We start from the raw sequence: 27,551 nt of genomic DNA, 5'->3' as shown, positions 1-27,551 counted from the left end.
AAAGACACGGAGACAAGCACCTGTCCGATTATCATGGTCGATTTCTAAACACCAAATACATAAATCAGAGGTTAATACACGCAGCCCGAATTGACAGCGAGTAGGTGAGTGGACTGGATATCAATCAACAGTTCTTGATCGAAGAGAAGGGACAAGATTGTGTGTTTGAGCGACAAAGAATTGTTTAAAAATGCTATGATAATAAAAGTTGAATAATTTCCATATCAAACAAATAGCGTCACACAAGATGCATTGAAATAAGAAGATAATGGAGGATCCCATTTTATGCAGGTGAACCGTTAAGATTGTCCTTGCTTTTGCCGAGCAAAAGTCCAATTGGAGCAGTTCTCACTGCAGCTCACTATACCTATGCAGCGCACACACGCACTGTAGCTTCGGCATGACGACATGCCGCCTCGCTCCGCGCTCGCTAACAATGAATCGCAAACCTTCGACCGACAACAAAAGCTACAAAAATAATCCCGACCGATCTCCTCCACACCCAAGGGCTGGACCTAACATCCAGAATCTCCCGATATTGAGTCGATGAGGTAGCAGAATTTTTTTTCTTTCTAGATTCTACGCGCGGACATTACGGCCAGGGCTGGGCCTCGTCGCGAGCCCGACGTCGCAATGCTCTCCGCCTTCACGGCCCGGCCCATCATTGAGCTCCGGCCCAAGGACAAATTCAAGATTGAGAGCATACAAACACATAGTACGGTAACACCTTGACTGTAATTGCCTATGGTGCTTGGGCTGTTGTTACTAACTGAATAACACAGGTGATCGCATCTTTGTCGGCCTCAGCACGGGCAACCTGAAAATCTACCGCCTCACTAACGTCACGAATGGCAACGGTAATGGAAATGGCAACGGCAACGGCGCAGCGACAGCCCCGACACAGCCTCCAACGAAACCAACCGAACTCCTCCGTGAGGTGGAAAAGTTCTCCACGCGCGCCATAGAGCAGCTCGCCATCATCAAAGAAGCCAACACGCTCGTGTCGCTATCCAACTACGCCGTATCCCTCCATGACCTCAATAACTTCCGTCCGATCGAGGCGCCGCTAGCCAAGACCAAGAACGCCACTTGTTTCGCCGTGACCAGCAATGTCGTCGAGGACCCCCAGACCGGCATCCCCGAGTTTATCTCTCGACTTGCCGTCGCCGTCAAGCGCCGCCTGCTACTGTACAGCTGGCACACCTCGGAGCTCAGCGGCAATGTCGAAGAGGTCGTACTGCCCGAGGCCATCCGTACTCTGACTTGGTCGTCCGCAACCAACATCATCGTCGGAATGAATTCTGGTTACGCCCTAGTAGATGTCATCACCAAGGAGACAACCGAGATCATAGCTGGCGGCGGTCAGGGTGAACCAGGCAGCCGCCTTGGTGCCTACAGCATGGGATATATGGGGCTCGGCGGCTACATGCCGAAGCCACTGGCCGCTCGACTGGGTGAGGGCGAGATGCTTCTTGCCAAGGATATCAATACTGTTTTCGTCACGTCCGAGGGCAAGGTGTTGGAGCACAAGCGTCAGGTGCCATGGCAGAGTGCTCCCGAGAGCATTGGGTACAGCTATCCGTACCTGATCGCACTGCTGCCGCCAGCCAAGGGGAGCCTGGAGGTGCGAAATCCAGATACTCTGAGCCTGCTGCAGACCATCAACCTTCCGGGTGCGGCAGGACTACACTTCCCACCGCCAAATGTCAGTCTTGCGCATGGCGGCAAGGGGTTCCACATTAGCAGTGACAGGTGTGTGTGGAAGATGGACGCAACGGACTACGATACTCAGGTTGATGAGCTTGTCAAGGCTGGGAGATATGATGAGGCCATCAGTATACTGAACATGCTCGAGGATGCCTTGTTGAGGAACAAGACAGAGGTCTTGCGTGAGGTCAAAATGTTGAAAGCAGAATCGCTTTTCCGGATGAAGAAGTTCCAACAGAGCATGGATCTATTCAACGAGGAAGATGTCCATGCTCCACCTGAAAGAGTCCTACGACTATTTCCTCCTGTCATCGCCGGTGATTTATCTGGAGTCCCGGCTTCTGATGATGGAAAAGCAGCCGATGAGGAGGAGGAAGTTGAGGCCCATGATAGCAGCGATGGTCATAAGGAAGAGAAAGACCAAAAGCAAGAGCCGGAACCCGCGACGCCAGCAAAGGCAGCGGGTGGTTTCACAAATAGATTATGGGGACTTGGTCACGGTCTCACGCATAAGAAACCAGACTCGGATGCAGCATCGATCGCCTCGTCCAAGAAGCCTACAAAAGACGAACATGCAGATGATGACAACAGCAGCAGTAGTGATAAGGGCAAGTCGTCAATCGCGGACAGTGGTATACTGGAGGGCAAAGACCTAATGGACGCCGTCCTTGAGCTGAATGGTTATCTAGCTGGCGCCCGTGCCCGGCTCCAACGTGTTATCGACCCAACCTCCGGCAAGCTCAAGCCGCGCAACTCGACAGACCCAACAGCAGACAGCCTACTGAGCGGCGAGCACAAGTCTGAATCGGACGAGCAGCTAGAAAAGGACCTGCAAGCTACTTTCCGGCTGGTTGACACGACCCTCTTCCGGGCTTTCATGTACTCACGGCCGGCGTTGGCAGGAAGTTTGTTCCGGATTCCCAACTGTTGCGACCCGGACGTGGTCAACGCCAAACTGTTGGAGCAGAACCGCTACAACGAGCTCGTCGATTTCTTTTACGGCAAGCGTCTGCACAGACAGGCACTGGAGCTGCTGAAGAAGTTCGGCGACGGCGACGCACCTAGCGATGTTGCTGCCACCCTCCATGGACCCGAGCGTACGGTGCGGTACATTCAAAACCTACCGCCAGAGATGATCGACCTCATCCTCGAGTTCTCGGAGTGGACTTTGCGTGCGGACCCTGAATTAGGGATGGAAATCTTCTTAGCCGATACAGAAAATGCCGAGACGCTACCGAGGGACAAGGTAGTGGACTTTTTGGCTGGCATTGATGTCGAACTCGAAGTGAGGTATCTGGATCACATTATCACCGAACTCAACGACATGACACCCGACTTTCACAACCGGTTGGTCGACATACTGATCCGACACCTGAAGACGAAAGAGAGGGGTGATCAGTGGGATGAGATGATGCAGAGGCTGTTGAGATTTCTGGATAGTAGCAGACAATATGCTGTTATGAGAGCTTACACTGCTATCAAAGACGGTAAGTTGATTATCTCCGCGCTGAAACTGATATTTCCTGCACAAAATCTAATGACTTTTCCTTTTACCAGATCCTGCGTTTTATGAGGCACAAATCATCGTGCTGAGGCTTATGGATCAACACCGTGAAGCCTTGAGGATTTGCGTCTTCAAGATGGAGGACTATGCGAGAGCCGAAGAGTAAGTGACCATTGAAAAGTCTTGAATCTAGCAATTCAAACTAACAAAATCGCACCTAGGTATTGTAACCGTGTACATAAACTTGAATCAGAGGCAGCAGAACCCTCTTCTTCGACGACGACGGTGGACGACCAAGAAAAAAACGAACCTTCAATCTACCATACCTTGCTCTCATTATACCTCGACCCGCCACGTCAAATGTCGGACCCAGCACCATCGCCAAAACTTGGACCGGCGTTGGAACTGCTATCTAAACATGGGTCGCGCCTCCCGGCCTCTTCGTCGCTGTCCCTAATTCCGAATTCACTGCCCATCTCGGAGCTCAAGGCGTACTTCCGCGGCCAGATCCGGTCGGCCAACAGCGTTCTCAACGAAGGCAAGGTGGTGGCCAAGCTGCGCGAAACTGCCATGGTCGCTGCACAGTCTAAGCTGCTCCTCGGCGAGGATGGGACCGGTGGGCGTAACCGGCGGGTGGTGGTTTCGGAGGAGAGGGTCTGCGGGACATGTCACAAGCGACTTGGTGGAAGTGTCGTCGCGGTCATGCCGGACAATGCTGTCGTGCACTATGGCTGCCTGGGTAGGGCGGCGAGTGGTTCAAGCATGGGGAGTGGCTTCGGTGGTAGAGATGCCAGAGGACCGAGCTGGGGGCGCGTTGGTGGGCACTGAGGTTTTATTGGATGTTGAAGGTTGACAGTCTTGGTTCCAGTTTGTCGATCTTGATACCATTCCCATGTCGTGTGTCATTGTGTTATTTATTTGGCGGTTTTGTTAACAGCATAGCGTCCGGTCTGTTGGCATCTTTTCCACTAGGGTCATAATCATCCATATTTCGTGCCAATTCGTATAGTAATATTCTTTTTTCTTGGTTGGCTTTCTTTCAGGCGCTCCCCATCAAGCATCTTCATTCACAACCTCTTCTCCGTAGTTCTGTTCCTCCTCGGCCTCATTGACAGTGGCAGCAGCAGCAGTGCCGGCCTCGCGCGCCTTGTCGGCCTCCATGCGCTGTGTAAGTTCCTTGTTGACTTGGTCCTGAACCGCAGCGACAGATGTCCGCAGATCTTTGAGGAAATTGGTCTTGTCTGCCAAGCTCATCGTCTCAATACCGGGAGTCTGAGATGATGCAGCGGGGATGGGGATTTCCCTGTTGACGACGAAGCTGTCATCCGAGGGGCCCTTGTAGCTGGCGGACACTGTCGCTACCCCCTGGCTATTATCGGTAGTGATGTTATCAGCCATTGTTTTTTTTTTTTTTTTTTTTTGGATTTGGTTTGTTTTGTGAACCTATCCCGTCCCTGCTGCTTGTAATTGTTTCGTGACACAAAAAATTGGTGCTTTGTTTCCTGCGGAAATTTGTGACAGATTCTCGTCGACGATCTTTAAAGCATGCATGTAATTTCAGTCTTTTTTTTTTCGGGGACCTTGGAAATAAAAAAGAAAATGATGATATGCGATGGCATGGCGGGGTTCGACAGTGTGTGTTCCCGCATTTTCCCCCCCTAGCACTACTCCGTCTCGTGATTCGTTACCAATGGTGATTGTCTGTTCTTGTCTTCTTGATGTTGGGGTCAACCCCTGCTTAAACCAAAAGTGACGGCTGAACGGCTCACATCCATTTTCGTCTGGTGCCCTTGCGACTTTGAGGCTGACGAAACAGACAACAAAAAAAGGTTGGCCTGCAGCCGAGAACGGTGTAGGGAAAGTGGGCATTGCATTCCCCCTTGGAATTGCGGCAGGCGGCAGGTGGCAGGCATCATCGTCTTTAGGCGGCTTGGTATTATGGACGTAAGAGGGTGAACGTGCATCCGTTAAAGCAAGGTAAATCAACCGGGCGGAGTTGTTGATCGTCGTCAACTACTTTGCTACTCCGTAAACTTTTATGACTTTTGAGGATCTACATTCATCTCAGGGTCACATCAAATTCCCATGCCATTTTTCTTTCTTTTTTTTTTCTGCTTTCCATTTTGGACGGATTTTTCCCCCCAAAAAAGCCTATAATCGTCTCGTTCCTTGGTTGAAAAAGAATTACGCTCATAAACTGAACAGGGTGCCCTGCAAGATGTAACAGGAGAGTAACCAAACACACCCCGGCCACTGCTTGTTTTTTCTTCGACCACCCCCTCAAAACACTGCTTTCCCACAACAGACGATGCAACCAGGCAGACCCCCGCTCCGAGCGCCGGGGAGTTTCTCCCCGTTGCTGTCGCAGAACCCACAGTTCGGACAGGGTCACCAACCGGCGGCCTCGACGCCTGCCGCTGCTGAGTCTCGTCCGAGTTCAAGGCGGATGGAGTCAGTTTCTTCCACAGAGGATTCATCAACATCCTCGCAAACGTCCGCAGCCGTGTCAGCGTCCGTATCCGCCGCATCTGCATCTTACTATCCCGGCAGCAATACCGGTCCCAACAACCGTACGCCGTCCACCGCGAACAGTGGACAACAACAGCAACAAACACAACCGCACATCGCGAGCAGCATCAACAGCAGCGCCCACAATCAGACACCGATTTACGCCAGCTTCACCTCGCAGGCCAATTCCAGCACCAACAGCCTCCATAACTTCTCCCGACCATCCACGGCGAACCTGTCGCCAGCAGCGGCTGCAGCTGCCAGATCTGTCGCCGCTGCTTCTTCGTCGAGCTACAACAATGATCTACCCCGAGGTTCCTCGCCATTGACCCTTCCACCTGCTGTGAATAGCAACAACACATTGGGCATCAACAGCGCCACCAAGACTGGTGGGTACTATCATTCCAGGAAACACTCGCAGACCGCACCGGGCTCCTTCGAGGCCGTGCTGCCCTCGACATCTGCCAGCAACCTCCCCCACATCGCCACCATGGCCGCGACTTCTCCCCCTCCACGGGAGCAGCTCAGCGCCAGTCACATCGCTGCACAAGCCGCCGTCATGCATCATCAGAACAGAGACCACACGGCGCAGCAATTACAGTTGCCGAGTCAACAGCAGCAACAACAACAACAACAGCAGCAGCGGCAAAGGTCCCAGACTGTACCTGCACCATCTCCCGAAGAAGCTCCACCCCAGCAGGGCCATAAGAGAACAAGTGGAGGGCCATTGAGCCCGCCGATGCTCAGCTTGACCGAGGCCAGCGCGCCTCGAGATACTGGGTTTAGCGGCGGCTTCCATCACACCTCAGCAGCGCAGGCGGCCGCGAGTATAGTATTCCCAAGATCTGCGCCGCAACAAACAGCACCACAGATTCAAGTTCCCCCGCCGCCTCCACCTCCGCCGCCGCCCATGCCAGTCAGGCAAGAGAAATCCAAAGTCAAGCTGTTCTCGCGGCCCGGAAAGATTTACACAAAGGGTGACTCCAAGGACAAGCCGCAGCCGAGCCCGGGCAAGATCGGCACAGCCTTGTCGAACCTGCAACGGGGGAACTTTAGCACAACGAGTCTGGAGTCCTCCAATGCGTCATTTTACAGCCTCGCTAACGCATCCGCCGCGACCATACGGCCGAGCGAGACTCCACTCGAGGAGAAGAACAAGGAGAAGCGCCACTACTTCCTGTCACGACCGAAACACAAGGCCAAGGACAACGAGGAGTATAACCTGCCGCTTTCGTCCGCAAAGAGCAACTCTCGACCAACAGATCCCAGCGCCCCGAACAGTCTCTACAACTTCAACATCCCAGCCAGCCCTGCCTCGGGATCGACGTCATTCAAAAGCATGAGCGGGTTGGATCTCCGACATGGTGGGCGTGCCTTCAGGGAAAAGCGCAAAGAGGACGAGGCGTCACTTGCTCCGCCAGAATGGTCAGGTCCAGGAAGTCTAGGAAACAGTGCACAGCAGTCAAGCCTATACCTTCACGAGCCCGTCGACAGTGGGAAGCTGGGGTTGAACAGCATAGCGCTCGACGATGCCTGGCCGTACCTCAAAGCTAAGCTCCTGGTTGTGTTTGAGGGCGAAGACTTACGCCTTCCGATTGAGGACCTGAACAGGGTCGTTACGATGCATATACAGTACACTCTTGCCAAGGGCCAACCTAGCATCATCATAGACGACCTAAGGGATCTACTGGGCACGGGTTTCGCGTATCTTGACACGGCACTGAGACGCACGCCGGAAGAGAAGCTGATCCCTGCCCTTGTGGAACTTTGGGTCTTTACATTTACAACCATACTCCCGTACATGCAGGCAGTTTTCCTCCCCTTGGACCTCGAGTTCAGTGGGACGGGATCACTCATGACGGCAGAGCGCGCCCGCGACTTCTGGGGCGGCGTAAGGGCACGGTCAGGTTCGCAGTCGCAGGGCGAGATAGTGCCCATCTCGTCTGTCCTCAACGTACGGCGCATGGTCCTGACAAGCTTCAGGGACAGCGTCATACTGCCGCGCTACGACACGCTCAAGGCCATGTTCTCGCGGCTCTCGTTGGAGTTCCTCCCACAGTCCCTTGCCGGCATGGCGCTCGCCTCGCCCATGCCAATCCCCAAGCAGCAGGACTCGGGCATGAGCGGCAACACTATGTTCTCGGCGTCATCGCTGCACCTCGGCACCTCGCCTGACGGCTCGTACGGCGCCCGCCCCGGTACCGCCATGTCGCTCGACCCTTCCATGGCCAGCTACAACTCGACGGGCTCTACGCTGCTAGGCGACATGACCTCCATGGGCAGCAGCGTCAGCCGCAGTCGCGGGCTGAGCAACGTTTCGCACGGCTCGGCGGACGGGCTACTCCGACCTTTTACCCCGAACCGCACAGGCAGCAACAACAGCAGTAGCAACAACAACAACACGACACAGGAACAAAACGTCGAGAACAGCAAACAAGTCACCGAAATGGTCGGCCGCATGCTCCAGTGCATGAGTGTACTGTCGGGCATGGACGGCGTTGGTGGCGGTGGCGGTGGCGGTGGAGTAGGAGCAGCCCTCGCTGGCGATGACCAAGACAGCCGCGTCGCCGAGCTGTGCCGGCTCCTGAAGCTCAACTGGCTCGGGAGAGGCCGCACGGGCAGGAACAGGCGGGGTCTTGTTGGCGGGCGGGTCAGGCGCGGGCCGGGAGACCTTTCGGCTGCCGTCGGCGGCGGAGGGGGCATGTTTGGGACGGGCACGGTCAGGGAGGAGCTCAGCGTGCCTTAGAAGGGTTGTGCTGTCGAATCTGGGCCTGCCGCTGATTGTCTGTCAGATGTGGATACGAACCGGTTGGTTCAGTGTGTCGTGTCATGATGAAGAGTTTTGTGTATCACTTTTTTTCAGTCCCGGGTTTGGTTTGGGGGACGGATCTTGTGTTCATTCTGGGTGGCATAGGTGTCGGACTGGAGTTTTGATCTTGAATAGGATATATCTATACTGGGAACCAGGTAGCGAGCGTGGCAATAGGCCGTGTAGACGTCAATAAGATGTTTACGAGATGATGCACATATTGACACGTGAATAGCTAAAGGCAACAAACATCACTGACGAGCATAGTGGCTTTGAGCAAGTCTCTGCATGTACTGGGTGATACCCGGTTTGTTTTCATTATGTCGTATCCTGAATAATGTATCTGAGGTTGTCTCCAGTCTCTAGGAAACCCATTAAACTGTGCAAATTTTTCTCCAAATGCCCAGTTGGAAACCAATGTACTAGTATCTAATACCTGTTAGCACTGTGCCAGAAAGCAGAAGAGTCGGTTGATAACAAAGTGATGGTATTGCGATTCGGATCAGACATCCAAGGAAGGTTATTCGCTCTCATTTGCATCCCTGAAAGGCTCTGACGGGGCATAGAGTGGAAACTGCGAATGTAGGAAATGTTTCATCATTAAAGAATCGGCGGGCAGTTGTCGTGTTGCTTTGTGAAGGGGGTTTAGTAAAAACTAGTGTACTAACCTGATAATGAAAGGCTTCAAACACCGCTTTTCAAGTTAGTGGCTGCCGACTCGGGTTAATTGTAGCAAAGAAAGCCTTCTTGGCTTCCGACACAAATAGAAGAAACTGCGCGATTGTGGTCAGTGTCAAGCTTTCTCAGAAAAGCAAATGGTTTTCCCCAGACATGTGATTTAAAAGAAGACGCGCTGCGCGAAGACGCGATAAAATTCAGACAAGTATACTGGCAAGTACCAGGCGCTAATCCCGAAGGAAAAGCAACCCGAAGATAATCTCTTCATGGTCGATTCAGGTAGGAAAAGAAGTGATTGTTTGGTTGTCATCATGAAAAAGATTCTTTTTGTTTCTTTTCAAGGCACAGGGACGCATCTCGCTAGGAGCTGCAATCCCGAAAAGTGCACCTGCGCGCAATGGGGAAGAAAAAAGTTGTCTGGAAGACTGTGAAGTGAATAGATTGATTGCTTACCTCGATATGGACGCAGGCACCAGAGACAGACGGACAGCATGAAGCTCAAATACAGCATGCGCCTTTTTGGGATAGAAGAGGCGGCCTGTCTGTCAGTCTCCGAGCCTGCAGATGTTGGTTGAGAGGAGAAGTTGAAGGAAATCTGAAGATGTCCTTGAGCCTCAAGTTTATAGCGTTTTCTGGCGCCCCGCTTGGGTCAATCGCGAGAACTTTTCAGTGGGTCTTTGAACGGAAAAATGGGGAAAGTCGGTTTTTTTTGTTCGGCAGAAAAAAAACGAATCCAAGACCCGCTAGTAAGCGGTGAAGTCGAGAACCTTCGGTGACAAGAAGGTCATGTGGATTTTGCTTTCTTTTTCTGGATGCCTCAGGCAAGATAGGTTGGTCTGACAGGCTACCAGGCAAGCATGGTTATGGCCAGGCACTGATCGACGCCTGCGAGTAACAAAGGGAAAAAGCTTGGGTATCGGATGCCACCTAATATCCGCGTCCATGGGCAACAAGCGCGTTCAAGCGTTTGTTTCTCCTTTTTTTTTTTTTTTTTTTTTTTTTTTTTTTTTTTTAAAGATATCACGTGGCACAAAGTATCACGAATCACAATCAGTTGTTTGAGTTTTACCGCGTTAAGGCGTAAAGATAACAAACAATTAAGCTGCTTCCTTGGTAATTTGCTCAATTATTTTAATCTCTTTTCTGTTTTAATTTATGAGAGAATAAGTGCATCCCTATTTCCAGAGGAGCCGGTGCTGTATGGCCATTACAAATGCACCTCCGTGTCTCCTAGGTCGCTCGCCCTTTGGCTCTGTAGTAGTGTACGTGCGAAGCAAATGGTATAAGTGGGGTGACGGCCTGACGAAGTTTATTGTGTGGTATTGCGATCACGCATCTGTTCCTTGCCAGCTGTCATGCGGCCTCCTCCAAACATAGTGTGGAGGTTCCGCTCGTACCATTTTTCACGTCTGCCACCTGTCGTTAAGCCGAGTCGAGCAAGCATTTGTTACTTTTCCCCTTTGAGAGAAAATAAATGTACCAAGTCCTTGGTCGCGGCGAACGCCCTGCCACATAAAACAGCAGAGGTGCCGCCCTCCTATACAAATGCTTTTTCACTGTGTATGACCTAAATCCCCATGTTATTTGTTCTGGCTGGCTTGCTTGCTCTTTTTCATGTTGATCGGATTCCCCATATCGCAAGCCTAGGCTAGTGGTGCCCACCCCAGCTTTTTTCCCATCTACTGAATTTGGGATTAACTGGGTACTGCTGCCTGTAAAAAAAAAAAAAAAGCTACCAGCTAATTATCGATTTGGATCTTTAAGCTGTGCTCTCCTCGATTTAGCTCAGCCAAAGGAACACATCACCTGCGCGCAACAATCATACCATTGTAAATAACGTCTACAACGGTAACGTTTATCGGAGAGTGTCCCGACAGCGACTACAGGAACAAGCAATTTGTGGTGCTTGGCCGAGGCCGAGTGGACTGACAAAGCACGAGTTGCGCGGGACATACATCTGTCTAGGTACGGGAGCAGGCATCGCAAAAACAACCAACAGAGAAAAAAAAAAAATCGACGGCTTGGGCTACTCGACCCCTGCCCCATACAACAGGTAACCTGGTGCGTGCGTCTGGTCTCCGGCGATTGGATCTCCCCCAGGTGGCCGTGTCTTGAAAGTGGGTCTGGCTGGCACTGCGAACCTGCGACAGCCAGCCGGCACGCACCATTTGCACCAGCCAGTCCTCTCGCACCTCTCCTGGTCTTGTCTTCATTCGGGCTACAACTCAATCCTTCCCAAGCATCAATCCCAACCTCGACCCGACCCTGGCCCGCGCCCATTTTTCTACTAATCCGCCTCCCGATTCGAGGCTTATAACGACTTCACTTCTTTCCACGTCGCCTGAGCTTGGAAGAGTTGAATTATTTTCTCTTTTCTGTTCCTGTTACCTTTCTGGATTTGGGCTAGCCCAGTCCAGAGAGAGAATTCAGAGCCTTACGTGCCGGACCGCCACCAAACGACGCCCCCCATCAAAATCTCGGTCGCGTCTACGGATCACGAGAGAGAGCCCTTCACTACGTTCAACTGTCAAAGTAAATACCACGTCCCGAACCCCCGAATAAACACGTCACTCCTTCCTACCGATTATCTTGCGACCCGCCGCCAAATCGTCTGCTGCCAGCCGTGGGCTTTACTCGCTCTTTTTTAATTGGTCTTTTGGGCCCTGCACCGTCGCAAGTCGCGACGCCTAGCCGCGAGATATTTGTCGCAACGCCCAAAGATCCACCCACCTTCGCGCGCTTTGGGCGCACACTGGACCTCGATTGATCGGCGGTTCGGTCACTTTTGTCACCAATAACACATAAACCAACTTTCCCATACTGCCGAGCCTCGCTGCATGTTGATCAGCCACCCGACGCGCATGCAATAGACACGCAAAGGTCGCCGTCGATATCCACCGCCGTGGATCATCGACACGCCAATCAATGATGACCAGTATGAGCATGGGACCTTCGTTCTCGCCGCACCCCGGCGCCATGCAACACCCGCCTGGTGTCCCACAAGGCCACCCGGGCATGGCTCCCGGCATGGCTCACAACCCCAGCCAGCCCGGCGTTCAACCCGGAGGTATGCCGCACCAGATGCATATGGGTGTATCCGGGCCAGGCCCTCAGGTCAACCCAGCTGCCCTGATGGGTGGAGTGGGAATGCCACCAGGCGCCGGGCCAAACCCGCACATGCAGCAATTATCACAGCAGCAGATGTTTCAACATCAACAGCAGCAGCAGATGAATAACATGGCGGCCTGTAAGTATCCTAATTTTACCCACTGCTTGGACTGCTGGGCTTAGATATCGAAGAGCTGCTATTGATATAAAACCATCCATAGATGCGAATAACCCAGCAGCATTACAACATTTACAAGTACAAAGGATGAATCAACACCTACAACAACAGCAGGCCAGGCAGATGCTCATGGCACAGCAAAGCGTGTATGGTGGTTTAAATCCACAGCAGCTCCAACAGATGCAGCAAATGCAGCAGATGCAACACTTGAACCCGGCTCAACTCCAACAAATGCAGAGGCTGCGCCAACAAGTATGTGTTGTCTTGTCTTTATCATTTGACCAATGGTTTTTTCCCACTGCTAACCGGTTTTCCCATAGAATCCTGCTGCGGCAGCTGCACAGCAGCAAGTAAGTTTAACCAGATGATAAGGCTTTACACAACATTAAGATGTTCTCCTTTACGACAAGATCGTTCGAGTGCTGACCAGTCACCTTGACATAGGCATTAATAGCTCAGCAGATGGCCCTTCAGCAGCACCAGCAGCAACATGCTCAGAATCAGGGTCATCTAGGGAATGCTCCGCATCCCAACCCAGCCGCTCTTGCTGCTATGCAGCAGGCTCATGCCCAAGCCCAGGCTCACGCCCAAGCTCAGGCTCAGCAACAGGCGCAGCAGCAACAGGCTCAGCAGCAGCAGCAGCAGGCTCAGCAACAACAGCAGCAGCAGCAAGCTCAACAGCAACAACAACAACAACAACAACAGCAGGCCCAGGCCCAGCAGCAGGCTCAACAGCAACAGGCCCAGGCCCAGGCCCAAGCCCAGCAGCAGCAACAAGCCCAGCAACAACAACAGCAGCAGCCTCCCCAGGCTCAGCAGCAGCAGCAACCACCCCAGCAAGGACCGCAACCTCCACAGCAGCAACCGCAACCTCAACCGGCGCAAACACAGGGTCCGCAACCGCCTCCGACGACACAAGGACCGCAGGGCCAGCCTGGTCCCGGTCCCAATGCGCCACCTGGTCAGCCACAAAACCAGGGTCAAGGCCCCCAGCAACCCACCACCCAAGCGCAGCAAGCAGCCATGCCGCAGCCTGCCGGGCCAGGTGGCCAACCCCCGCAGGCTCTTTTGGCTGCTCAGCAGCACGCTTTTGCCAACAGCGCACTTCTGCAGAAGAGGGAGAACATGAAAGGGCACTGCTTGCTCAAGCTCCTGCAGTTCTGTGAGCATTTGAGCGAGTTTCAGGTATGTTGTTTCCGTAGATGTGTTTGTCTGCTGAATGAAGTCATGGGCTAAAGAAACTTGCAAACATAGGGAGGCAAGGATCCAACCGATCTTACATACTGGAACGAGTTTGTACACAGATTTTTCTCGCCTCGGGCCGTATTCAGGTTTGTCGTGCACGAATACGGTGACGACGGAGTGGCTGCAGATAAGCCCTACGAACTTGGCTTCCCCATACTTGCCAGGTACTTCAACTCGTATTTCCAGGGCGGCGCCACAAACATTCAGCTAGTTCTAGACAAGGGCACGACGGATAAGCCCCTGACGGGTGACTCTCACTTTATTGAGAACACCAAAGCCAGCATGCACTTTTGGTATCCCGGGAACCTGATGGTTAGTCGAAGGCTTTTGATGGCTTATCAGTGTCCGAATGAGTAAGGAATTCCCAAGTATTAACAATTGGTTTTTGATTCTAGGTGATGGCCAGCGGGACACTGCGCGCGCACTTTGACGGGGAGCAGAAGATCGAGCTCCTCGAGTTCCAGCAGAACCACTACGAGGAGTTCCTTCCCAGGAGTTTGGTGCTTCAGGGTGCCAAACCAACCCATACCTGGATCAAGGATTGGAAACAAGCCAACAATCCAGACGCAAAATCATCACCAGAAATGAGTAAAAAGGCTAAGCAGCGGCAATTCAAGTCGCCACAAAGCGTACCACCGGATTTGGAGCTCCCTGATGCACTTGTTAACAAGAATGGACTTTCAGCCGCTGTCCAAAACTTCCTCGAGGTGAGTACTGATCGGCACTCTGCAAGTGTTGCTCGCCTGCACCCTCTGACGGTCATGTGATAAATGTATGACTTCCTTAGCCGACTAACACTTGCCATACAGATATCAGAAATATTGTCGCACATGAACCCCCTTTTCTCCCATGCACATATGCACCCTAACCTTGGTCCATATGCAGCCCTGAACTCCTACATTCAGACGGTCAGTGGGCAAGGCGACAATGCGGGCGTCATGAACGGTCAGCCGATGCCCCAGGGAGCAGGCGGCCAACCACGCACGCCAAGCTACGGCCAATTCCCTATGGGTGCCAGCCCACATGCTGCCAACCTCCAGCTGCCCGGTTCTCCTCACATTGGTAGCCCCGCCATGGCGCAGCAGATGGTGCCGCAGCAGAGCCAGCAGGGTACGAGCTCCAGCGGCCCCTCGGCCAACACATCACCTGCCGGTACGAAGAGGCGGCGACCATCGGGCGTGAAGACTGAAGACGACGGCACCCCAGTTTCAGCACCGACTCCTGGATCCGGCCCTCTTGTGAATGGAATGCAGGCTGGCAAAGGTAAACCACCCACGCCCAGGATGCAGAAAAGGCTGAAGACCGGGCCCCAAGCTCAGTCATGATAAAGCAAGGAGTAGCATCCTTCGGCCTGCTCAGTAGACAAATGTGGCGGGGGTAGTCGAGTTTCATCACCAGCAAGCATCAAAGCAGCCGCTTCATATAACAACAAAATCTCGGACTGGCTTACTACTTGTTTATACCAATTTCCTTTCTTCCTCGTTTCATCATGCGACACGCCCGGCGTCGTACGGTTCCTTTTTTTTCATTTGGGCTGGATTTATTCATCTTGTTGGGGGAGGGAAATAACTGCATGTGTGTCTATACGATATTTACCTAAAACCCGGCTGTGTTTTTGTGTGAGATTATTCTCGATTTTGAGAATCTCATCGTTTCTTTTTTATCATTTTCTCTATTTTGTTTTTGCAGGTCACGTTTTTGCTGTGCTAATAACAGCCATCTTTAACTGTGGCGGCGGGAGTAGGCGAAGGCGAAGAAGGACAATCGGAGACTGATATCTTACAGCCCAAGAGATATGGCTGTTCTTTTTTTTTTTCTCTCTTTAGTTTATCTTTTTGCTTTCAGGCCGCTTTTTTGTTTCTTCCAGTGGCCCTTATTTTGTCATCTACCCCAGAGATCGACCTGCCAGCCTCCTCTACCAGCTTCTCTTATTATGTTTTGAACTTTTTTTTTTCTTTTTTTACTTAATGTTAAAACCAAACAGAAATGAAGGCTGGCGGGGGACCTGAGGCAAACGACAAAATGAAGGGCTCTGAAGGAATTGAGGACTTACTCCTGAGAATAACAGTTTGCCGACTTGCGATATTGATTCTCGACGGGTATTCTCGACGGGTGGGCGAAAAACGTCGTGTAAAAATAGCTGATTTTTCTTTTTCATTTCTTCATTCTCCTTTTTTTTTTTTTTTGTTATTCAACGGGAGCTTAGATCAATAGCTAGTTCAAGACTTGCCAACGAATAACCCCGCCTGTGCTTTGATGCTATAACGTGGTTTGTGTGTGTGTGTGTGCTGGCTCGGGTTGACGAGAAGTGGTGGTGGGGTTTTGGTGCTAGTGTTTGGGTCCGTTGGCAGGATAGTTGCACACGTTGCACGAATAACCATGTCGCCGACAGCCTGCATACATGAAAGAGATATATACCTAGCTAGCTACTGTATTCTGTTCCGGGATGTCTGCGTCGAAAATCCAGCTACTCGGTAGTCTGTGGAACAGGTTACATCCTTTTGCCGCAACAGGTCGTCGGGGGTATGGCCTACTCTAGATGTTGAGGTTACCACAAATCCAGACCGAGCTTTACATGCCGAGGTAAGCCAGGTACTCTTTCTACAAATACATGCAACAAATTTCCCAGCAGGAAATGCTCCTCTAATTTGGCTGAGAGCCGCTCACTCTACACGTTAAACCATCAATCAGAGCAGACGTAAACTTCCCGCTGTACAGCAAGATTTCAAGATTTTGGGAATGTAGGAATTATTACTTGGGGTTTTTTTTTTCTTTTTCAAAATTTCTCCTTGACCCTCAAAAAAGCGACAAGACGCTTTTGGAGATAGACGTAAAGGAGAAGACCAAGTATAAAAAAAACCCCCCCGAGAACATGTGAATCACATTGCCATCATTGACTGCCTCCCCTTACTTTCCCCTTTCCTTCTATGCATTGCGTTTTGCTTTTGTCGTTCAAATTGGCGCCACCCCCATTTCCCAAGATTCACTGTAGCGGAGAAGAAGAAAACAAACAGGCAAAAAGCGCATGTACACCTCGTTGACGTCGTGCCCAATGCCCAACTATGAGAAAAAAAAAAGACAAACATGATAAAACGAAAACAAATATGGATACAACCCAACAACAAGGTATGAATGGTGTATGACAATAAGGTTGGGGAAACTGAAAGAAAAGAAAGAAAAGACCACCCAAGCAGAGATGATTGTTACAGTATTTAAAAGTCCCCCGTTTTACCAGTGGACAAATGGCTGCACTCTTTGCGCCGCCCCTGACATATCCCCTCTTTCCCGACAGCCTCAATTACACTTCTCTTATCCAGAACAACCCGAAAGTCAACGTAGCAATAACCTAATTTGCTTTAAACAGTCTGCCACAGCCCCAAGTAGCACCCAAAGGCATTACACATTATGCTGCTGTTGCTGCACACCACTGCTGACCATTCACTCCTATCCCATCCGGTACGGTCCCCTTAACGGCCCGAGGCGGCAAGTTTGTCAAGGATGCCGCCACCTGCGGAGCTTGCCTTCTTGGAGTCGCCATCAAAGATGTTGAGCAGGCTCTTCCAGACGGCGCCGGGCTCTTGGGAGGCGTCGATGGGCTTCCAGATGCCCGTCTTGCGGTAGTAGTCGACGACGGGGGCCGTCTGAGAGTGGTAGGTTGCGAGGCGCTTCTTGAGCGCGTCGGCGTTGTCGTCGGAGCGCTGGATCAGCGGCTCGCCGGTCACGTCATCAGTCATGGGCTTCTTGGGAGGGTTGAAGGTGGTGTGGTAAGAGCGGCCCGAGGCAGGGTGCACCAGGCGACCAGTAATGCGGGCCACAAGCAGGGCGTCGTCGATCTGGAGCTCAACAGCGTGCTGGAGCTTCTGGTTGCGCTGCTGCAGCATGGCGTCGAGAGACTGGGCTTGCGGCACAGTCCTGGGGAAGCCATCGAGGATGAATCTGTCGACCATTCGTGTTAGTGTTTTTTTTTTTTTTTTTTTTTTTTTTGCTCGAGGATGCCGTGCTTTTGTGCCAATTCCCATAAGGTATTCGTCAACTTACCCTCCCTTGCACTCAACGTTGGTGTCTAGCTCTTCCTTGATCATGCCAATGACGATATCATCGCTGACAAGACCACCTTGGTCCATGATCTTCTTGGCTTCGCGGCCGAGGGGAGTCTTCTTGGCGACTTGGGAGCGGAGCATGTCACCGGTGGCCTGTAGTGTTGTTTAGGTGTGAGAAATCGCGATACGCAAGTGGATATAGAGGCAATTGCCTTACCAGATGACAGCAGCTAAACTTTTCTTTGATCTTGGGGGCCTGGGTACCCTTGCCTGTGTGTAATGTCAGCTACCATACTAGACAGACAGAGACCTCGGTGCCATTGTTTCTCGTTTTTTTGGGTTTTTTTTTTCTGTGGACAAGCCGAGGTCGGAGTCGGCCTCCAACTGACAAAACATACCAGCACCGGGAGGACCTATAAGGATCACGCGAATCTCTTGCGCCGTGCTGGAGCCGCCGCCAAGGGTAGGATGTTGCTCAAGCTTCTTTACGCGAGCATCGAGAGAGTCGAGGACGCTACCGAGGCGCTGCAATTGATCTTCCATGGCACCCATCTTGGCTGGTTTTTGTCTAGTCTAAAGTTTGCAGAAAAATGGACGAGGAGCGCCGAAACTAGAGGGAGCAATTGACGTCGTTAGAGTTGGTAATAAAAGAGAAACGAATAGAAAAACGAGACAAATGTATAACAAGACGGAGAGGAGAGCGTGTAAACCGGCGTCGCGCACAGCTGACGAGTACTAACAAGTTTGGAATTTTGATGGTAGAGAAAGTTAGAGACTGGGAAGGGCGGGAATTTTTGAAGCGATTTCGCGGGAATAAGAAGCTGGATGAAATCCTGATTGGATGGAGCTTTCGACTCAAGCAAGGTTGAGAGGTGTTGAGAGGCGCAAAGCAAAGCACAGGTACGGTACGGTACAGGGCAGGCGGTAGCCGCGGCGCAACCGACCTAACGAGCTAGGTTCATTGCACGTTGCAGCGAATCTGGGGCGGGTCCAACTCGAGGCCGAGCTACCTTTATTACTTGTGCTACCTTGTGTTTATTAGCTCTCTCGGGAGTGTGTCGGTTGAACGGACGGGTCTCTGGGTAAGCTGATAAGATAAGGGGACTGACAGTGCTGTCTGCCTTTTTACACGAGGGGAGAAAGCTCTAACTACCTACCGATAGGTACATATGTAAGTATCTAAGGTACCTAGGCAGTACTTTGGCAAGCTTTGGATGCCAAAATAGGTATAAAAAAAATAAAAAAAATAGATACTTCAAGTATCAACATATTCAATGAAAAATTTAATTGATAATAAAATTCCATACACAACTCTTCAGGACATTACGGAGTAGCTTGCGCTGTTGCCAGTGGACCCCCATCCCTAGTGCCCCTGCTATTCAATGGTACAAACCCAATGTACCTCAGGTGGGTCCTTTACAAACGGACGGGGTGGGAAGCTTTCACGTCAACGTCCAGACGCCTGTCTGGTGGCCGCCTCATCACTCCGCAGCCTTGGGGGGGAATGGATATTCGGAGCCATCAACGTTTGACATAATCCATTAACAACCAACACAAATTCACAACTACCAAAACCGTGACGATTAAAACGACGGCCAAAGACGAAGAAAACGATACTTACTGCATTCCCCGACGAGCATTGTGACCATTCGACCGGTCAGTGGGGAAACATTACTGCAGTAAAGGCGGACCAAACCAACACCCATCCAATATCAAGCTTGACCACCCCTCTCCACACCACATTCGCCCTCACAATGCCGTCCACGACGGCAGAAACGCTGTCGCTTGTGACACGCAACGTCTCCGTTGCCCCTCTTGTCCTCCTCTCAGTCGTCGACCACTACAACCGCGAATCCGCAAACCAGACCAAGAACAAGCGAGTAGTCGGCGTACTATTAGGCCAGAACGATGGCAAGAATGTACGGGTATCCAACAGCTTTGCAGGTCCGTTTGTCGCATCATATCCCTCCCGGATGTCCTCTTGATTTTCAGCTGAAAGCTAACCCAGCCTATCTCCTCCCCCTCTATAGTTCCCTTCGAGGAGGATGAAAAGAACCCTTCAGTTTGGTTCTTGGATCACAACTACGTCGAAAGCATGAACGACATGTTCAAAAAGGTCAACGCGCGCGAAAAGCTGATAGGATGGTACCACTCTGGACCCAAGCTGCGCGCCTCTGACCTCGAGATCAACGAACTGTTCAAGCGCTACACACCGAACCCACTATTGGTCATTATTGATGTCCAGCCGAAGGAGGCCGGCGTTCCTACAGATGCGTACTTTGCAGTGGACGAGATCAAGGATGTGAGTTCCTGGTTGCTTTTTTTACTCTAGCCCCCTTCGAAGTACCGAAGGCGGTGACTGACCTGACCCGACGAATAGGACGGCACAGCAACCTCAAGAACCTTTGTCCACACCCCATCAATCATCGAGGCTGAGGAGGCGGAGGAGATCGGCGTCGAGCACCTCCTGCGCGATATCCGTGACGTTGCGGTTGGCACCTTGTCTACGCGCCTCACCAACCAGCTGCAGTCGCTCCAAGGCCTACACCTGAGGCTGCGCGACATCCAGGCGTACCTGCAAAAGGTGCTGGACGGTGACCTGCCCGTCAACCACGCCATTCTGGGCAACCTTCAGGACGTCTTCAACCTGCTCCCGAACCTGTCGACGCCGAGCGGTGGCAAGGGCAGCGGCGACGGCGGGCTGGAGCATGCCATGGCGGTCAAGACCAACGATCAACTCATGAGCATCTACCTCAGCAGCTTGATCAGGGCCATCACGGCCTTCCACGATCTGATCGAGAACAAGATCCAGAATCGGCAGCAGCAGGAGGAGAAGGAGGCGGCTAAGAAGGAGGGCGAGAAGGATGCCAAGGACGGAAGCGACAAGAAGGAGGACGGCAAGGGTGCCGCCAACGGCGTCAACGGAGACGGTCCTGCCAAGGAGGGCACGTCTGACAAGGACAAGGAGGCTGGGTCCAAGGATAAGAAGAAATAGAGAGGGGGAGGTGTTTCCGGAGATGAAAGAAATATATGGCTATGCTACGATAGAATTGAGTCTCTGGGGCAGGTTTAATATGCTTTGGGAAAATGCAGAACAAAACAAGCACAAAAAAAGTAACGAGAATCCTGAGACACTTGAAATTCATGAGCGTTCGGCGCTATTTAGATCATGGGAGGTTTTTTTTTGGGTGGTTCGAATGGGTCATATATTGGAGGGTTGCCTAGAGAATCATTTCCTGCAAGTTGATGTCGTCCCTTGCAGGTGTGTCTTTTGCACTGCCTGCAAAGTCCAAACGTTTTCTAGTTACGCGACTTGGAAACGTAGCTCCGTACTCGTGCAAACTCCCTTTTGGCGATGACCCGACCACACAACCTCAACCCTCAGCCAGCACCCCCGCCATCTCCTCCCTCCCAACCCTCCTGACGACCACATACCTCCCCAGCACCCCGTCCCACCTGTCAGCCAGCAGACACGCCAGCAGGTGCTTGCAGCACGGCACGCCCTGCGCCTCGCGGCCGCGCGTGCCGTCCAGGCTCAGGCCGCCAAAGTCGAGCTCCCGCGGCTGCGTCGTCGATGGTGGTGGCAGCGGCGACTCGGTGGCCGTGGATGACGACGATGCCGAATCCACAGCTCCGCCGCCGCCACCACCACCATCACCAGGGAATGCGGAAAACGCAAACGCCGCACACGTGCAGTTCCACGCGGCCAGGTGCACGACGTACGTCTTTTGCGTCTGCCGTTGCTGCTCGGCTGTGCGGCTGCGGTGGTGGCGGGGTTGTGGTTGTGCCGAGCGGACGTGGTAGATGCTCGCCGCCGCTGCTGCTGCGGGGCTGGGCGTGGGCGGTGGTTGATCTTGCTGGAGTTCGGTGCCGGTGGTGGGTTTCTGTGCTGCTGGTCCTGGGCTTTTTGCTGGTTTGTCGCGGTCGTCAACCAGTTCTATGCGGCTGACCAGCCCGCGGTCCAGCAGGTCCAGCGCCGGCAGGAGAAGAGCGGGGAAGAGGGCATGCAGGGCCGTGAGGAGCGGGCGGTGGGCCGGGTCGAGCTGGGAGAGGATGTTTTGCTGCTGGGTTTGGGCGGTGGTTGGTTGGCGTTGGGGTAGTTGGGTGTCTGTTGGTGGTGGAATTAATGAGATGGATGTTATGAGCGAAGTTAGGACCTGGCGTGGAGATGGTAGTTTTGTCGTCATTTTGTTTTGTTCTTGACTGAGTTCGATCACTGATAAAACACTACTCGGTATAATTCATTGTTATTCTTAGTACAGGTTCGTTGTGGTGAAAGTTATTGTTTATTCGATGGATGATGATATTAGTTGAATGGAAGCTGCAAGTAACCGAATTAGGGTTGTTTGGACTTATTGAATAACTCGACTATTGCCCCCCTCCCCCAAGATGATTTTTTTATACTCAATGCAAACAGCATGCGACAGCCAACTGATCACTCTAAACAAGTCAAATATAAACGTGCAAAATGTAAAAATTTACCATATTTTGTCTAGCACTAGGTACCCGACGACCCAATTCGAGTTACTACATCCATCGACAAACTACCAACACACCACCCACTGCTTCACATCCCCTATACCCACTCCTTAGGAGTCCTCAAAATCTCCGTCAACCTAGCCTCGCGGCTCTTGGGAGCCGGTTCGTGCATGTACTGCCAGCTGGCCGTCCTGGGAAGGCTCATGAGGATGCTCTCGACCCTGGCACCGGGGCTGTTGAGCCCAAAGGCGGTACCGCGATCGTGAACCAGGTTGAACTCGACGTACTTGCCGCGCCTGAGCTGCTGCCACTCCTTCTCTTCTGGCGTGAAGGGCATGTCCTTGCGCCGGTTGATTATGGGGATGTAGCTGGGCAGGAAGGCACGGAGACCGTCCTGGACGAAAGCAAACGTGTTGTCCCTGTCCGAAACGGACTCGTCCAAGTCGTCAAAGAAAATGCCGCCGATTCCGCGCGACTCGCCGCGGTGCTTGTTGAAGAAGTACTCGTCGCACCACTTTTTGAACCGGGGAAAGTATTCCTTGTCGTGCTTGTCGCACACGTCCTTGAGCGTGCGGTGGAAGTGGATGGCGTCCTCGTCGAACAGGTACGACGGCGTCAGGTCTGCGCCGCCGCCGAACCACCACGCCCCTGAGGTGCCATCGGGGAAGGCCGTCTCAAAGTAGCGATAGTTGCAGTGCACCGTCGGGGCCATGGGGTTGCTCGGGTGCACGACGAGACTCAGACCAGCAGCGAAGAAGTCAAGCTTTTCCGGGATGGTGTCAGATCCACCGGTGATGTTGCGGTGGTTGACGCGCATCTTCTCAATGGCAGCCCTGGGGAGCGATCCGTACACGACCGAAACACCGACGCCGGCCTTCTCAAAGACGTTGCCGTCTTGCAGTACGCACGTGATGCCGCCACCGCCCTCCTTACGCTGCCACTCGTCGATGCGGAACTTTTTGCCGTCGACCTCCTCAAGGCCCTGTACAATCAGACGCTGCTGCTCCTTGATGAACTCCTCCATCCGGAGTCGCATGGGGGACTGCTCCGTCACGCCGGACTCGCGCATCATCTGAGCGTCACGCTCAGCAAGCGAGGCAGGGTCCATCCGTATGGGCTCCTCTGCAGTCTATGTGCACATGTATATGTTAGTTGACGGAGGCCTTTCTTTCTTTTTTTCTTTTTTTGTAAATAAGCATGGTTCGTTCTTCTCAATGCCACCTTACCATCTTGTACCAGTATGCTCCCAGGGACGTAGCAACAAGGCCTGCAGCAGCCCAGGGGATATATGTAGCAGTTGTACCGGAAGCCCCAGAAGACTTGAAGCCAGTGGTGATACCACGTTGGGATATCCTAGGTGTTTTCGCAACAAAAGAAAACGAGGTGGTGTGAAGTTGAGGGTGTGCCTTGGACTGACTGAGCAGTCTGGCAGCTTGACGAAAAGGGGACGCCATGATGGGCGCCCTTTTAAATAATATGTACAACCCTCAACGTACAGAGATATACAGATAAAAAAAAAAGATAATGGTACACGCCCGGAAGGACAAGGGTCAACAAAAAGAGAGAAAAAAATCAATAAACAATTAAGAAAGAAGCCCAATCAAGAAATATGGCACGAGGTTAATGGCGACATGGAGGACATAAGCCCACTTCCCCCGCCGCAGGTGAGAAGTCCAAATCTCGTTCGACGCAGATTCAATTGAGTGAGCTTTAATGCTGCCACGGCGTGATTGTCAAGTTGGTTGGCCGTAGCAGAGCAAGGTCGCCAAGCTATCATGCCACTTGCAAAACCTCACGCCAGTTTTCCCGGGAAAGCTCGGGCATGGGATTGAGTTGGAGAAGCTCCACAATTAATTGCCTTTTTTTATTTCATTGAAGATGTGGATCCCCGACAATACCAAGAACAAAAAGGCTTTCGGGGTCCGGCCGGACTCATTTATGAGCAGTACAGTACAGCTCGGTTTATTTTTTATTTTTTTTGTCAGGTCATGAGCCTTTTACGACATCTCTCATCTGAAGTTCGTTCCTGCATTGTCGACACAATCACCCGGCGGTTGGTCGTAATGGGTGCAGTCTGGTTGGTACAAACAAGAGTGGTTGTAAGGCGACCAGCTAACTGCCGTTAACCATCCACGCAGGCCAAGGTACATTTGGCCGGGCAAGCTCATCATGTACTCTGAGCAACTGCTGGGAAATCTCAGTCCACCATCGAAGACGTGTATCAATCATAGACAGCCCGAATATGGTCCCGGATTTGTCCAACCTTTGCTTCAAACAAGTTTTATTGCCTCGGGTAGGTAAAGTAGGTAGGTACTTTAGGTACCTTATCTTGCACATCTCAATCATCAAACCGAGTGCTCAAGCCACCCTTCAATTCAAGACCTCCCTCTGACCCTAACCCATATCGTGCTGCTTGCTATCTTATCCATCTCGTCACGCAAGGGTGTCTGTCTGATCAGCCTGCCTTGCCTACCCGGAACCCCACCACGCGAAGTCGTTTTGTCAGCGGTGTAGGTATGACAGCCATGTCAACCCATGACGCAGACAGGCGGGGCTGGGACTAAGCAGTACGGGCAGCATTCGCAGACGCCGAGAGTGAGCTCAAAAAAAGGCGCTTCAATTCCGGACTGTTTTTATTTTTGAATTTAGTACCGAGGCATTGATAATTCAAGACTGGAACGGTGGCAACTCAAATAAATCTCATTCGTAGTTCAGCCTACCTACCGTTTGCGGCCCTGCCACAATCTAGAACAAAGGGTACCAAGCTACGAAGCAACCTGAGGAGAGAATGGCTTAAATTGGTAATGCCGCTCAAGGGTAGGCTTGAAGGCTACCGCCAAGATGAAAGATATCCATCCGCCTGGCCTTGTCTCCCTTTGATGAATCAATGAATCATCTGGCTTTGACACTCTAGATGAGTCGCATACGCTGTATATGTAGAGGCTGGATGGAATAGAGTAATTTGCAGCTACCTTATTGCTATAGGTACCAGGGACAGTTACGAAGTACTTAGTTACTCCGTATGCGCAGCTGTTAATTCCTCCCTCCACACCCCCCTACTTTGATGCCTGCTATGTAGATCCGAATGACTGACTTGTTCCACGTGAATGGCTCTTTGTGAATCATTTCACTCGACGCCTTGTCCTGCCCCCCACCAACAGTGAGAATACCTGAGAGGAAAATGGGCCGCAAGCTTGATCCGATTATAACCATCTGCCAATCAAACTCTTAGGTGTGCCACAAGGCCGGTCGGTCGCATGCTGCAATTTAAGTGAAGCTTGTGCTGTAAAAAAGGTACAACCGATAGTGAATGACGGACCTGATGGGAAAGTGGAGCTCATGGTCTGGGGAAAAAGGCCCAAGAATTCATGTCATTTGATCCCCACGCACTGTAGCTGCTTGCTTTCGCCCCGCTTCACAGCATCGGGCCCCCTCTCCAAACCCGTTTTGGTTGACCCAGTCAGTCAGTCCCTTGTTCCCGCTTCTCACAAGGCGGCAACCACCTGAGGAGCTACCTACAGTACAGTGCAGTGCCACAGCCGCCCATTTCAAAGGTCTACGCAATCCCTCTTCCTTTCTATTACCCCCCTCCACCCCAGAACCTAATCTGTACTCCAACCTTTCATCATCATCCTGAGCCCGACAAGCAAACAGCAATAAGTAGCCTGAAAATACATCATCGTTTCCCTCTTTTGCTGTTTCCCCGAACAGCACTCCCGACGCAATATTATCCTCGCTCAACAACAACCAAACAAACAAATCTCAATCAACCGCCGCCATGCGCTCCAAGTTTAAGGACGAGCACCCCTTCGAGAAGCGCAAGGCTGAAGCCGAGCGCATCCGCCAGAAGTACACCGACCGCATCCCCGTTAGTATTCCCTCTGCTCCGGTTTTCTGTTGTTTTTCCCTCTTTGCGTGATGAGTACGACGTTCAATCAAATGAACCAAACTCATCATCACCATCTTGCATCTTTCTTATTACTAATACGTCTTTGTTAAACTGCAACAGGTCATTTGCGAGAAGGTAGAAAAGTCGGACATTGCCACCATCGACAAGAAGAAGTACCTGGTCCCTGCCGACCTGACCGTGGGCCAGTTCGTCTACGTGATCCGCAAGCGCATCAAGCTGTCTCCCGAGAAGGCCATCTTCATCTTCGTCCAGGACACCTTGCCGCCGACCGCCGCGCTCATGTCGAGCATCTACGAGTTACACAAGGACGAGGACGGGTGAGTCACTCATGCCTTTTTCTTTTTTTGCAAACGGAACACCTGTGCGACGGAGCAATAGACGGCTAACTGAATTACCCCTTTTACCCAACAACAGATTCCTGTACATCACCTACTCGGGCGAGAACACCTTCGGCGACCTGTTTGAGGAAGTCGAGTGAGCTTGCTCACTAGGCTGGGGCAAATCGTCTGTCGATGCGGAGTGGATACCAGAACCTAAGCCAGCCACGAATCGAATGGACTTTGGGGAGGGACTCACACCGCTTGTTTCCTGTTTTTGTTTGCCTCTAATGGACCGTTTTTCGACTTGCTGATTTGGCGTTAAAGAGGGGTTTTTTTTATTATTGAACATGCTGGTTTGGGACTCGGGACTTCTATATGTTTGTTTTTGTTTTTTACTTCTTTTTTTTTATCACCCTTGCCGGTTGCACCGCAGTCAGTCATCTCCTGGGGAGCGGTGAGAGCAGGAAATCATCAGGGTGTTTACGTGTGCGCTTCTTCCAAACATCTCGCCCTCGGATTGCCATTGTTACATGTGGCTAATACGAGCGAGATGTTGATCGGGGGGAAGCGCACATTGTACTCCTTGGAAGTTTGGGGATTATGCATGAGGAAAGAAATGGACATTTATCATGGAAATAGAAATCCCCTCTGCTCCTCCCAAGCTGGTTCAGCTTTCCCTGGCTCACCCTGGGTATCTGCGCTCTTCCTGAGACTGGAAACACCCTCGAAGTGAGAGGACGCGGAGCTTTTTGTAAGAGCAGAAACCGATTTCCCAGTGACTGAATTTACTGCGGCTGTGTCTCTCCTGCATATGCATTAGAATTCCCAGGTTGAACTACCAAGTCTAGAATCTTTTTCCCCATGTCAATGTTTGCCTATCATGCGATTTTGCTCTCGAATGACAAGCGATATCTAAGCCGACGATTTCTGTAATCTAGAGAAACCCAAGTACGCAACCATCACGGCGGAACCTGCTGACCTCAAGCCGTCCACCTGCCTACATGCATGTTGCCCACGCACGTGCTGACATGCCTAGGTAACTGACAGCTCCTCCTCCCCCCCCCC

The 27,551-nt window shown here is 51.9% G+C and overlaps 10 protein-coding genes across 10 annotated transcripts; 6 read left to right on the top strand and 4 right to left on the bottom strand.

Moving 5' to 3' along the window:
- Positions 1-480: 480 nt before the first annotated feature.
- Positions 481-4,696, top strand: PgNI_08188 (uncharacterized protein). The gene is made up of 4 exons (XM_031128187.1): positions 481-715; positions 783-3,194; positions 3,265-3,373; positions 3,433-4,696. The coding sequence occupies exons 1-4, from the start codon at positions 634-636 to the stop codon at positions 4,037-4,039; spliced, it is 3,210 nt and encodes a 1,069-aa protein (XP_030979101.1). The 5' UTR covers positions 481-633; the 3' UTR covers positions 4,040-4,696.
- On the bottom strand, positions 4,265-4,609 carry PgNI_08189 (uncharacterized protein; the record flags this gene model as incomplete). Its single annotated transcript, XM_031128188.1, has 1 exon — positions 4,265-4,609. One exon carries the CDS (start codon positions 4,607-4,609, stop codon positions 4,265-4,267), a length of 345 nt encoding a protein of 114 aa, XP_030979103.1.
- Positions 4,697-5,519: 823 nt separating the features above from the next.
- On the top strand, positions 5,520-8,465 carry PgNI_08187 (uncharacterized protein; the record flags this gene model as incomplete). The annotated part of the gene is made up of 1 exon (XM_031128186.1): positions 5,520-8,465. One exon carries the CDS (start codon positions 5,520-5,522, stop codon positions 8,463-8,465), a length of 2,946 nt encoding a protein of 981 aa, XP_030978872.1.
- A 2,323-nt stretch (positions 8,466-10,788) lies between these two features.
- PgNI_08186 (uncharacterized protein) lies at positions 10,789-15,977 on the top strand. The gene is made up of 7 exons (XM_031128185.1): positions 10,789-12,453; positions 12,536-12,744; positions 12,813-12,842; positions 12,937-13,677; positions 13,747-14,049; positions 14,133-14,444; positions 14,547-15,977. The coding sequence occupies exons 1-7, from the start codon at positions 12,132-12,134 to the stop codon at positions 15,060-15,062; spliced, it is 2,433 nt and encodes an 810-aa protein (XP_030978871.1). The 5' UTR covers positions 10,789-12,131; the 3' UTR covers positions 15,063-15,977.
- A 457-nt stretch (positions 15,978-16,434) lies between these two features.
- Positions 16,435-18,624, bottom strand: PgNI_08185 (uncharacterized protein). Its single transcript, XM_031128184.1, has 5 exons — positions 18,518-18,624; positions 18,176-18,387; positions 17,995-18,047; positions 17,776-17,930; positions 16,435-17,673 (listed from the first exon to the last, which is right to left on the bottom strand). Exons 2-5 carry the CDS (start codon positions 18,327-18,329, stop codon positions 17,205-17,207), a joined length of 831 nt encoding a protein of 276 aa, XP_030978840.1. The 5' UTR covers positions 18,330-18,387; positions 18,518-18,624; the 3' UTR covers positions 16,435-17,204.
- A 637-nt stretch (positions 18,625-19,261) lies between these two features.
- Positions 19,262-20,989, top strand: PgNI_08184 (uncharacterized protein). Its single transcript, XM_031128183.1, has 3 exons — positions 19,262-19,721; positions 19,808-20,079; positions 20,158-20,989. Exons 1-3 carry the CDS (start codon positions 19,532-19,534, stop codon positions 20,770-20,772), a joined length of 1,077 nt encoding a protein of 358 aa, XP_030979242.1. The 5' UTR covers positions 19,262-19,531; the 3' UTR covers positions 20,773-20,989.
- Positions 20,990-21,023: 34 nt separating this feature from the next.
- On the top strand, positions 21,024-21,581 carry PgNI_08183 (uncharacterized protein; the record flags this gene model as incomplete). The annotated part of the gene is made up of 2 exons (XM_031128182.1): positions 21,024-21,039; positions 21,082-21,581. The coding sequence occupies 2 exons, from the start codon at positions 21,024-21,026 to the stop codon at positions 21,579-21,581; spliced, it is 516 nt and encodes a 171-aa protein (XP_030978874.1).
- PgNI_08182 (uncharacterized protein) lies at positions 21,152-21,964 on the bottom strand (the record flags this gene model as incomplete). Its single annotated transcript, XM_031128181.1, has 1 exon — positions 21,152-21,964. The coding sequence occupies one exon, from the start codon at positions 21,962-21,964 to the stop codon at positions 21,152-21,154; it is 813 nt and encodes a 270-aa protein (XP_030978873.1).
- A 271-nt stretch (positions 21,965-22,235) lies between these two features.
- Positions 22,236-24,174, bottom strand: PgNI_08181 (uncharacterized protein). Its single transcript, XM_031128180.1, has 2 exons — positions 23,483-24,174; positions 22,236-23,385 (listed from the first exon to the last, which is right to left on the bottom strand). Exons 1-2 carry the CDS (start codon positions 23,708-23,710, stop codon positions 22,354-22,356), a joined length of 1,260 nt encoding a protein of 419 aa, XP_030978876.1. The 5' UTR covers positions 23,711-24,174; the 3' UTR covers positions 22,236-22,353.
- Positions 24,175-25,695: 1,521 nt separating this feature from the next.
- Positions 25,696-27,361, top strand: PgNI_08180 (uncharacterized protein). Its single transcript, XM_031128179.1, has 3 exons — positions 25,696-26,124; positions 26,266-26,483; positions 26,581-27,361. The coding sequence occupies exons 1-3, from the start codon at positions 26,035-26,037 to the stop codon at positions 26,642-26,644; spliced, it is 372 nt and encodes a 123-aa protein (XP_030978875.1). The 5' UTR covers positions 25,696-26,034; the 3' UTR covers positions 26,645-27,361.
- Positions 27,362-27,551: the final 190 nt, after the last annotated feature.

Source organism: Pyricularia grisea (assembly GCF_004355905.1).
Source record: "Pyricularia grisea strain NI907 chromosome V map unlocalized Pyricularia_grisea_NI907_Scaffold_6, whole genome shotgun sequence".
Lineage (NCBI taxonomy): Eukaryota > Fungi > Ascomycota > Sordariomycetes > Magnaporthales > Pyriculariaceae > Pyricularia > Pyricularia grisea.
This window is presented reverse-complemented; position numbering and strand designations above follow the sequence as displayed.